Source organism: Metarhizium album, assembly GCF_000804445.1.
Source record: "Metarhizium album ARSEF 1941 chromosome Unknown scaffold_6, whole genome shotgun sequence".
Taxonomy (NCBI): domain Eukaryota; kingdom Fungi; phylum Ascomycota; class Sordariomycetes; order Hypocreales; family Clavicipitaceae; genus Metarhizium; species Metarhizium album.
In genome coordinates, this window is record NW_024467580.1 from 912,114 (window position 1) to 923,915 (window position 11,802).

The window sequence follows — 11,802 nt, forward strand, 5'->3', positions numbered from 1 at the left end:
CTCCGTACCTAGGTATGTACCGAGTCCTGACCTGAATCTGAAGGGCACACGGGTGTTGATGAAGCACAGCCTGTCGGTGCGCACCCGAGGGTGACGTTCCCGGGGCAGGATGGTACGGAATCTCTGTGGAATGCTCCATGATGCAATAAATAAGCCTTCCGCCGTTGGGAGGGCCGCGATTGGTGCAGGCAATGGATTTGGCGCCGAGTCTGCTCATGGCGTAGGCTGCAACCCCCCTTTCTGCCACGGCCTATTCGCGTGTCCACTGCCGACCACGGTGTTTTCTTCGTTAGGGCATACGGCGTACCATTCGGCAATCTACTCCCACCTGATTGCGCTCATTTTCCTTGCTCGTGCATGGCACAGCATCATTCAATGCGTGGGGAAAAGGTAGCGGCAACATGGCGTTCGCACCCGGCCGAGTCCATCGCATCGTGTGGGTTTGTCACGCTTGGGGTTGGGGGCCTTTGTTATACTCGTCTTGTTTTTGATCCGACACCCCTCTGGCAATTGATCGACAGGCAACTTATAGTTCACAAAGACAAACGGGGGTGTGGGTTTCGCGTCCCGAGTTTCAGCACATGCAGCAGAGTGTCAGGTCTCTCAGGGTCGATTAGGTTATCATGCCTTCCATCGGTGCGACGTGTTCCGAAAAAAAGATCTACCGAGGTCATTGCCGAGTAACCAACCCACAATCCACAATCCACAATGCCACGAGGCAAAGGATCAAACAAATTATGACTACGTACTTGACTTGTTTTGTTGTTATTCACGGTAACAGTTTGCTCCCCCCCCCCCCCCCCTCCCTGCAATGTTTTTTCCAAGAGAGCAATCTGTTTGAACTGCAAGGTACCGCAAGCTTCTTGGACATGAGAGGCTTCAACAACTGCAGCGGTCAAGTTATCTTGTGCTTTACATCTACAGTTCACTGTGAATCCCAGTATAGATGACATCATCAAATAATTTCACACGTCTGTCTACATGATTCAGAAAGAACCAACACGCACTTACGGAGAACTTGACCGCACAACCAAGGCTTATCTGTGCCACCAGCCGCAGCAGCCACACCGCCGACGCCACACCACACCTCCAAAGGCCAGAGTGCACAAGTACTCCGTACCTGGGTACTGAAGTACTTGAGTACTAGTTATGCGTCTTATGACGGCACCCGTCAAGTTGGCTTTACCATCATCATCTAGTCCGAGACCCGGACCGTAATCAACAACAACGGTCGGTGTACGACTTCGTGCAGATGGGGGATACGTACCTACACCACCACTGGTCTCTGTAGCTTCTGGCCGGAAGTGCCGTTGCTGGCGAGAGACACTCCTCTTTCATCGAGGACGCTGTCGTCGCCACCCGTGAGCACACGACAACCACAGTTTGGCCGGATGAAGCTCTAGGACACCATGTCTGTGGCAGCGATTCTCTTCGCATGTGCCTTGCTACCATGGATAACGACGTCGATGCGGGCGGACTACTTGGCCCAGCTGCGCCAGGACACGGTCGACACATTCTATCACGGCTTTAGCAACTACATGAAACATGCGTTCCCAGAAGATGAGGTATGTTGGTGGGTGGGAACTGAATGCGGCATGAATTGTTGACTCTGATTCATCAACAGCTGCGGCCACTGACCTGTGGTGCGTTAACTCGAGCCCCCGACGACCCGAACCGAACAGAATTAAACGACGCTCTGGGCAACTACTCTCTCACCCTGATCGACAGCTTGTCAACGCTCGCCATATTAGCAGGCGGCCCGCAAGACGGCTCCTACACAGGGCCTCAAGCCCTGAGCGATTTTCAAGACGGAGTTGCCCAGCTCGTCCGTCTCTATGGGGATGGTCGGCTCGGTCCATCGGGTGAGGGTGCGCGCGCTCGCGGCTTCGACCTCGACAGTAAAGTTCAAGTGTTTGAAACGGTGATAAGAGGGCTGGGCGGTCTTCTGAGCGCTCATTTGTTTGCTATTGGAGAGTTGCCCATGACAGGGTACAATCCAAAGCCCGCAGAAACGTCGTTGAACGAGGATCCATTGGAACTCTGGCCGATTCCCTGGCCAAACGGACTGAAATACGATGGACAGCTGCTCAGGCTTGCTCTCGATCTTGCCGAGAGACTGTTGCCAGCATTCTACACCCAGACTGGGATCCCGTATCCCAGGGTGAATCTCCGCACCGGGATTCCCTTTTACGCCAATTCTCCTCTGCACCGGGGGGCGGACAAGACCGAGCAAGGGCCGCGGCAGTTGGAGGTCACAGAAACTTGCAGCGCAGGCGCAGGCAGTTTGACCTTGGAGTTTACGGTTCTGAGTCGGCTGACGGGCGATCCGAGATTCGAGAACGCAGCCAAGCGGGCCTTTTGGGAAGTGTGGCGGCGACGGAGCGAAATTGGGCTGATTGGTAACGGGATTGACGCGGAGCGCGGCCTCTGGACGGGTCCTCATTCAGGCATTGGTGCGGGCATGGACAGTTTTTTTGAATATGCTTTCAAGAGTCACATTCTTCTTTCAGGGCGAGAGATGCCTAACGCGACAAGATCTCAAAGACAAAGCACGACGGCCTGGCTGGATCCGAATGCTTTGCATGAACCATTGCCGTACGAGATGCACTCGTCTGATGCCTTTCTCCAGGCCTGGCATGAAGCACACGCATCTGTCAAGCGGCACATCTACACGGACAGGAACCACTTCCCCTACTATTCCAACTCTCATCGAGTGACGGGCCAGCCCTACACTATGTGGATTGATAGCTTGGGCGCCTTCTACCCCGGTCTTTTGGCTCTGGCTGGCGAAGTGGATGAGGCTATTGAAGCGAACCTCCTGTACACGGCACTGTGGACGAGATACTCGGCGTTGCCCGAGCGTTGGTCAATCCGCGAAAACAATGTCGAGCCTGGTATTGGCTGGTGGCCTGGTCGACCTGAGTTCATAGAATCGACCTACCACATCTATCGTGCGACCAAGGACCCATGGTATCTTCACGTTGGCGAAATGGTCCTCAAGGATATCCGGCGTCGCTGTTACGCACCCTGCGGCTGGGCAGGGCTGCAAGATGTCCGGACGGGAGAGAAGCAAAACCGGATGGAGAGCTTCTTCCTCGGCGAGACAACCAAATACATGTATCTCCTGTTCGACCCAGATCATCCTCTCAACAAGCTAGACGCCGCCTACGTCTTTACCACCGAGGGCCATCCTCTCGTCATACCGAGGGGCAAGAATGGCGAGCTCGTCCGTGACAAGCGTCGTGCCAGCAATCTCAAGGACGCACTTGTGCCCAGCTACCACGACGAGAGCTTTACCAATACGTGTCCAGCCCCTCCGCCCGTACAAAACCCGTTGACAGGGTCCTCCACTGCCTCCAGGCCCGACTTGTTCAGCGTATCCCGCTTCACGGACCTCTACAACACACCAAACCTCCAAGGTCCCGTCGAACAAGTCCTCGTAAATGACCCAAAAAGAGGTCTGGTCACAAAATATCGCGCCACGTCCAACCACACCATCTTCCCCTGGACGCTCCCTCCCACTTTGCTCCCGGCAAACGGGACCTGCGTCGCTCCCCCCCAACGAGTGGTTTCAGCCATTGAATTCCCAACCACCGACGCGGCAAGCTCGTTGATTTCGAGGCTTGGTGTGTCCATTGCATGGTACAGCTACCTCGGCCCCACGGTCACGAATCTCGAGGGCCTCCGGTTACAACTGGAACGAGAATTCAGCGACGTCCGGGGTGAAAACGTCTGGAAGATAACCCACGTGGGCAACACACAGCTCGGTCGTCACGAAACGGTCTTCTTCCACGGGGAGCATGTCCGACTTTTCAAGGACGAAGCATTTACATGCTTGCGGCACAAGGACTCCGTCAACATACAGGTCCTTGTTGAAGCGCCGCGTCACCCAACACATGCAGCCCCCGAAAACACCAGTCCGCCATCATCACCCTCCTCCTCCTCCGCCATCCCGCATACCGGTGTCGATACTGGGCCAGACGGCGCCGAGTCAGGCGTCATGCCATCCCATTCTCTTTTCAAGCACCTCTTCCAGGCAGTAACTTCTGTCTTCGACCCCTTGGAGACTGCCGCCTCCGGATCTGAGACGAGCGGCTCCGTCTCCGCTTCCTTGTACACTTGGCAAGCATTCACCTCCGTCGGTGCTGGATCGTATCCCGTACCCGCCATCCTCGACACCCCGGTGCCCGGTTGTCCGACCTACAACTCTGACGACCCCATGGCGAACTTCCCCTGGAAAGCAATCTACGTTGCCGACGAGGCCTGCTCGGGCGCACTTCCGGAATCCGCGCCCAGAGATCACCAGGTCATCGTCATCAGGCGAGGCGGGTGCTCCTTCAGCGACAAGGTCGCAAACGTTCCTGCGTTTGCGCCAAGCCGAGACTCGCTACAGCTGGTCATCGTGGTGGACGAGGCCGACGAGCACGGCCAGCACAGAGACGAGCTGCCCAGGCCGTTGATGGTGGCGGAGCAACTCACGCCGGACGGGATCAAGAGACTACACGGGGTTCCGTTGGTGCTGATGCGTGTCGGAAGAGGGGAGTACGCTCTGTTCGACAGGGTGCTCGCGGTCGGCATGCGGAGGAAGTACGCCGTTGTCAGCCAGGGACTCATCATCGACAATGCGGCCGTGTTGTAGTAGGAACATGACAAATGTTCTCGAACCGTTGAATGCCCACGTCAAAGCAAGTCCATGTGCCACGCATGCATCACGCCGGTGGCACGTTCGGCCCCTCATGCCTAGAGAACTCGGGCATCGCGGCAACTCTGCAGCCAAGGCAAGACGAGACGTCTCGTCTTGTACATGCTCACCCGGACGCAACGAGCCCTTGTGTCACTACGTTGTTTCCAGCAAGGGCAGACAGGGGCGCTCATGTTGCAAAAATTCCCCATCGCCAAAAGAAACCTATTCAAGGGAGACCGGACAAGGTCGTTGGGTCATGTGTTGAACCCCCTTTTCATGTTCAACGGCGTCTGCTTTACTAGAGACAAACTCTTTTTTCTGCTCGCCTAGTCTGGCTGCGCGTCAGCTTCCAAATCCTCGTGCTCCAACCAAAAGTGTCTTTAGTGGTCGCCAACCAGTTGTGGAGTTTTCTTGAACTTGTTCTGTCTATGCCAATCCGCGAAAGGAAACACAAAATGCCACCGTCCACCATGAAATGAAGACAAAATTGTTTTTAAAATATCAAACACAATCCCAACGCCCAGTGTTCAGCTTCAGGTGTGTGTCGGAGTGGCAGCCGCGCGTGCGCGTGCGACTCCGGACTCATTGTAACCATTGCGATGAGAGGAATGTGACTGTTGCCATTATTCGTGCCTGTGTGCCGTTATTCGCCAGCTCCGTCGCCAAGGACGGGAGCAATTCAAGTATTCACGTCGTGACGTGGTGCCGAATCAGGGTATTGAGAGATGATCAAACGTTGTCGAGCAGGACGGTCGTAGGAGCCGCGCCAAGTTTATCACGGCCGTTGAGGCCGGGAATTTCCAGAATGAACACATGGCCCATGACTTGGCCCTTGAGCTGTGTGACGAGGTCAGCCGCAGCTTTGGCAGAGCCGCCTACGGGGACAGGGTTAGTTTTTTTTCTTGGTACAGACGTGGCAACTGATGGCGCCGTCGGCAAGTCACACCTGTTGCGATAATGTCGTCGACAATGAGCACCTTCTGCCCCTCCTTGATGGCGTCCTGCTGCATTTGGAACAAATCGCTGCCGTACTCCTTGACGTACTCGGCAGTGACGCAAGGGCCGGGAAGCTTGCCCTTCTTGCGGACGGCAGCGAAACCGACGCCGAGACGCAAAGCGAGGCCGGGGCCAAAGAGGAAGCCACGGGCATCGAGTCCAACAATGATATCGGGCTTCAGGTCGTTGAAGGTCTGCGTGATGTGCAGCTCGAGAGCGGAAACGAGGGTGGCGTGGGCGTCGACGTCGGCGAACAAGGGCATGATGTCGACAAAGTCGATGCCGGGGATAGGGAAGTCGGGGAACCGGCGAAGTGTCTTGCGTAGGCTCATCTTTGCACTGGCGAGTTGGGCGGCGGCGGAGGCGGCGGCGGCGGGCTGTCGTCCCGAGGCATCTTGAGCGGTTGAGGCAGCGGTTGTCTGGATATTGGACGACAGGTCTGCAGTGTGGTCTGTGGGAGGGGGGCAGGTCATTGTGAGCGGGAGGCGAGAGGAAAAGAAGGGGAGAGAGAAGAGAAAGAGGTGGAAGAGAGGGAGAAGCAGGCAGAGGAGACGGAATCAAGCAAAACCGGAGGAGGAGGAGTGAAGGGGTCAACAACGGCCGGGCAGCGAAAGACTCGAGCTTGAGAGGAGCGAGCAGCGAGCAGTGAGCAGTGAGCAGTGAGCCAGCCAAACGGCACAGCGAGCGAGAGGATGCTGGCCAGGCCGGCAGGTGTATGGTGTCTGGTGTCTGGTGTCAATGAAAGCTCAAAGCTGGTACGGAGACGCAAACTTGCAGGACGTGCGCATCTGGGCACTCTGTCCGGGCTGCCCCAGGGTACTCCCGATGGGAGGGGTGGGTGGCGGGGGGAGACGACATGGACATTGGAAGAGGAAGGGAAGGGACGTGGGCCACGCCAGGCCACGCCAGGCCACACCAGGCCACACCAGGCAAGGCCAAATGCATCGTTAGAAGTGAAAGTCGGTGTGCGTGCGGTTTTTTTTTTTTTTTTTTTCTCATCCTTTGTATTTTCTATCTCAGATTTCAGATTTCAAATTTCAAACCGTGTCCGGTCCAGCCACGATGCCGATGCCCGATGCCACCTGAAAAAAAAAAAGCCATCACCATACGCCCAATGTCGGAGGCGGTATTGGAGTGTCTACCCCGAGTAGTTACGTACCAGGCGGCGACGAGTAGGGTCCGGTCTGCCACGGCCACGGCCACGGCCACGGGTGAATACGGCCCGTACTTGTACTCGGCCTGTACTGTTGTTCGACCATTGTGTCCCGGCGTCCTCGATGCTTAGCCAACTACCAACTACTCGGTACCGCCAACCGCCATCATCATCATCATCACCATCATCATCAGCTCGGTCTGCCATCTCTTTACTGTTATTGAATACAGTAACCACCGACTACCACGGCCAGTGGCTCGCCCGCGGCATCGCAAGTTGTTGACGTAAGCAAGCTTACGAGTCAAAACTCTCCTTGGCAAACAATCAAGGTCAGATCAAAATCCCTGACTGGTTCCTGGGTCCCGTTATTCTCATTGCCGACAAGTCCAAGTTTTTTCCCCTCCCAAGTACGGAGCACACACAACACAACATACCTCGCCTCGTACATGGAAGCCCTGACTCAACACGGCATGCTTCCCCGCCGCACCGCGTCCGTCTATCATCTACCCGAAACATACAACGTGTCTACAGGTGGCTGAACTGCAACCTTGTGGCTGCGACGCAAACAAAGAACCAATGGATCGATCCATGCCTGAAGTGACGTCTCATAGTGCCAGTGATGCTGGTAACCTACGAGTACGCCCCGCTCAGTACCGAGCACCCATAGCTAGCTGTGGGGTGGACAGGGAGCCATCAGCGCGGATGGTACAAGTCTTGCGGGCAAATGGCATGCTTTCTACCACCGGGCCACAGCGTCTACCACACGTCGACCCGACGCGAGGGTCAAGCGGGAGAGCGCAGCGCGAGACGTTTGAGGCATTCTGATCCAACAGTACTGCCGGACCAGGTTAGTCTCGAACAAAAGGGCTGCCATTGCCGGCGCAGCCACGATGCCACAAACAAGGAACCAAACAAGAAAGAATACGCGACGGCCTCGCGGGCCGAGCCTGCCTCCCCGGCGCGCCGGCAAATTGGATTCATGATGCCGGTCGGTCCGGAGCGGACTGCGGAACCATAACTCCCTCCCCTTCCCTAAGCTATCGAGCTGTCCTTGACTAGTCTGAATTTTGAAACATGTCGCACGATGGAGTGCGCTCAAATTCAAACAAGATCTTGGAGCGCATTCGTGCGAGCCTAACAAGCAGGCAGCTCGTCACCTAATAACCAAGCTAGCGAGGTGCCAGCCATCTTGGGATATCCCAGCACGCCCTACTCCGTATGAGATTCAACACAAGACGGATGGAATACCCATGTGGCGCATTACGCTGTACGGATGCGGATGCGAGTAATGCAGGCATTGCATCTCCCAGGAGCTGATCTTGGACCACTCAATGACCCTTGACAAGCGAGGCATTTTACCAAGAGCCAAACGCCAAGGACACTGGGTTGCGTCAGCCGCCAAGGGGCCGACCGGGCCATGCCGACCGCCGGGTGGTCGTCTCGACTTGGCATTGATTCAATCTTGAACTTGATTCAGGTTGTTGTTTTGACTTGGTTTGGCGGCAGGTAGTTGAAGACGTTGTCGGTATCGAGGCAAGGCTTTCAAGCTACTACTAGCCGCAAACTCGGGAACAACGGGGTGTCTGTAGCCATGCACGAGTTGCTACATTACGCGCACGCTTACCGGTCCAATTTCGATGGGAAAAATGCACATCACAACTCTTTGCTTTGACATGCATGCCTGCCCGGTCAAGACCAATGCCACAAGGCCATAAATATCAGTCGAGGAGACCACGGTCCGACAAAGATCCAAAAGCCTGTCTGCCTCCTTGGGCTCCGACACGTGCCAGGTTAATTTCTTGAGCCGTTGACTGTTTCTTCCTTGCGGTGCAAATGTCCTTTATTTGGTTCAAACCGAGTCGCTCGTCCCATCCTTGACACGGAATCACCGACACAAATCGTGGCCCCGCAACAACACATACATCGAGTGCACGGGGCTGGAAAAGGGAAATGACATCTATTATGGTGAGGTATCTGTAATGTAATGTTCTAAAATGCTCGTCCCGAAACAGACGCCAAAACCCAAAAATCACAGTCCAGAAAGGAGCCACTCGTCTCGCACATCGACAGAACAACAAAACAACCGATCCCAAGCGGCCCCCAAGATGCGGTGACAGGTAACACGACAAAGAAGGCGCCCGCCACGCAAAGCCAAAATGGCGCACGGCAACATGTCCCTGCGCAGCCAACACGTGGTAGGTATATCCTAGCGGGGTGTCAATGGAACTGAAGCCGTATTATGGAAAACAGCATGTTCTGCAAAACATGCAGCATCACGGCCACACAAGTTGGCAGGAGTTCTGGCCACAAGGTGAAATCCCACTGGCCCTCCAGCCCAACATCCACGTCGAAGCAGAGCCTGATGAGCAGTCGCACCGCAAGACTGGCAATCAGCTCGCACGCCCAGGTAATGGAGGACGCGGAAAAGGTGAGGTTGAAGTTGTCAAAGGCAAAAAACGGATATACGGCCTTGTTGGCGCCGTAGTGCAGGATGGCGACGCTGCCCAGGAAGGTGGCCATGGATGTGTTTTCGGCGAGAAAGCGAATAAAGACGTTGCGCGTCTGGAGTTTCTGGTAGGACCCGTAGCTGAGGCCGTTGAGACCGAGGACGGTCAAGATGCGGTGGACGAAGCGAGTCATCATGATGGGGGTGATGACAACGAGGGACGTGGACGAGAGAATCTGGAGACTGATGAACTGCCCCGGAGAGCGAAGCCGCGCGTATAGGGCACGGACGTAGGTCTGGTAGGTCAGCATGAAGTAGCTGTAGCACAATGTGTCAGTCTGACTGTCCAATTTTCCCCCCCTTCGTTGTGGTTGTGTATGTGACGGAAACAATTTGCCCAAGCATGGCCGTGGCCGCATTATACGAGATAGGAGAATGACGCACAGCTTAAAGACCCAGCTCAGCGGATAGCTTCCGACTCGCTCGCCCTCGCGGATGCCCAGCACCCAGCCCGTCAAGGCGTCCAAGAGGTGCACCGTGGCGACCCAGCCGTAGACGTAAACGACCGTCTCCAGATTGTTGTGCGGCAAAGTCTGCACATACAACTCGGCATATGCCTCTCCGATAACGTACACCATGAAGCCGACAAACAGTGCGACGCAGAGCCAAAGGAACCTCACAAAGCTTGCTGGCAACCACCTTCGCCTCATGACTACTGCTTGCGAGCGCAGCGGCGGGGCCACGTACAACATGTCCGGCTCCGAAACGTTGGAGGTGGTGTTGTTGCGCCGGCGTCCGTCTCGCCTAGGAGGCAGAGTGTCTGGTTCACCATTCCACCACGACGTTGTAAAAATACGTTGGGTTTCAGACAATGAATGTCGCAGACCAATGTGTCTCTCATTGGTCATGAGTATGAAAAAGGCGATAGCCACAGGTGTCGCCATGATGATGAAGGTCCATGAGATCCACGAGGTATTGTGGACGGTGAGCCAGCGCGTTTCGGGGATGTAGTAGAGGGGGATTGGGACAGCAATGGACAACACGGCAATGAGGGAAACCGTCAGGGGGAACCCCAGCGACTCGGGCCACCAGTTGAGACTGTACAGGTTGAAGACCTTGGTGATCCATATCAATGCGACGACGTTGTAGAATCCGTAGTAGACGAAAAGGAAGAACCAAAAGTTGACTTGGACCTCGGCGGAACCGTAACTGGGGGGCTTGCGGGCGTCATCCCCTGGCGACTTGTTATCGTCGTCCTCGGGTAGAGGGTACTGTGGAAAAGGGATGGCACACCACGCGATGGCCTATACTCGATGTTAGTATGAGCCCGCTCGGCGCGCGCGCCCAAGCGGTGTCAGGCTTCGCGGATACGAGCAGAGCAGCGGCAGCGACAGCGAGGACCGGGCCAGCAAAAGAGAATGGAAACGCACCAAGGCAGCCGGCAAAACCACCAAAAGGCCATACCTGCTCCACCACCTATCCACGGTCCGCTTGACGGCTAGCTGCTTCGGATTCACCCACAAGTCCATGACCCAGCTATGCCAAGCCCTCCGCCACATGGAAAGGCCGTCGTGATCGTCACGGTCCTGTTCGTCGTCGTCTATGGCATCATCGTCATCAACCTCGGCAGCTAGCCGTGCAGCCACCAGGGCTCCGTACCCAACATGGACACTGCCTCTCCCGTCGCTAAGCCAAGAGGGTCGATTCGATAGCAGCCCAAGCTGGCTAGATCGCCGGTGTGTCAGGTCTGGCCGAGGAGGTACGGCTCGAAATCGTCCTAGCAGGGGCGAAGTGTCATTTGGTCGGACGCGAGACTCAGTGCCTTGTGTGAAGTGGAAGAAGCTGGACATTGGGGCGGATGGAGCGGCACGCAGGAGCACGGAGTAGCATGCGGGCTACATCGGACACGGCTCTGGCGCCAGACGGTTCGACGACGCGAGAGCCAACGCTTTTTGTGCTTGAACCGGGCGAAGAAAAGGGGCCCAGCGAGGGCCGACGGGATATCCGAAGCCACGGCCGCTCGCCTGTTGCACTTGTGCGTGACGAGGGAAGTAGAGTAGCAGTGTATGTCTGGACTGTGTCGGAGGCCGGGGCTGATTAGGCACAGACGAGGATCGTGGTCGAGTTGGGCCGAAAGGGTCCAAGATGCGGACGTCTGGCCCAGGCCGGGTGATGGAGGAGAGAGGAGGGATCACGCGGCAGGACCGCGTCAATCATGCATGCCGAAAAGGCAACTGCAGGACGCGCCGCCGCCGCCGCTGCCGCTGCCGCTGCCGCTGCCGCTAGGCCGGGCCGGGTGACCAGTGACCAGTGACCAGTGACCAGTGACAGGCAGCCCCCAGGCGCCGCCGCTGGAGCCGCAAATACCGTGACGGACCCGCCAGCAGCCGCACGTTGGGTACCAATTTACTTGTAGTCTGTGTCTGTGCCCTTGCCTCCTCCCTCCTCCATCGCCGGTGCCGTCATCTTGGCGCGACATGGCGATGCAAGGCTGGGAGCCGGCCACGTATACATCGAGATTGC

The 11,802-nt window shown here is 56.4% G+C and overlaps 3 protein-coding genes across 3 annotated transcripts; 1 reads left to right on the plus strand and 2 right to left on the minus strand.

Annotated features, from left to right (window-relative positions):
• Positions 1–1,409: 1,409 nt before the first annotated feature.
• MAM_03372 (Glycoside hydrolase, family 47) lies at positions 1,410–4,639 on the plus strand (the record flags this gene model as incomplete). The annotated part of the gene is made up of 2 exons (XM_040822171.1): positions 1,410–1,565; positions 1,625–4,639. 2 exons carry the CDS (start codon positions 1,410–1,412, stop codon positions 4,637–4,639), a joined length of 3,171 nt encoding a protein of 1,056 aa, XP_040679976.1.
• A 774-nt stretch (positions 4,640–5,413) lies between these two features.
• MAM_03373 (adenine phosphoribosyltransferase) lies at positions 5,414–6,153 on the minus strand (the record flags this gene model as incomplete). The annotated part of the gene is made up of 2 exons (XM_040822172.1): positions 5,414–5,559; positions 5,631–6,153. The coding sequence occupies 2 exons, from the start codon at positions 6,151–6,153 to the stop codon at positions 5,414–5,416; spliced, it is 669 nt and encodes a 222-aa protein (XP_040679977.1).
• A 2,897-nt stretch (positions 6,154–9,050) lies between these two features.
• On the minus strand, positions 9,051–11,129 carry MAM_03374 (uncharacterized protein; the record flags this gene model as incomplete). The annotated part of the gene is made up of 3 exons (XM_040822173.1): positions 9,051–9,597; positions 9,724–10,583; positions 10,710–11,129. 3 exons carry the CDS (start codon positions 11,127–11,129, stop codon positions 9,051–9,053), a joined length of 1,827 nt encoding a protein of 608 aa, XP_040679978.1.
• Between the last annotated feature and the right edge of the window lie 673 nt (positions 11,130–11,802).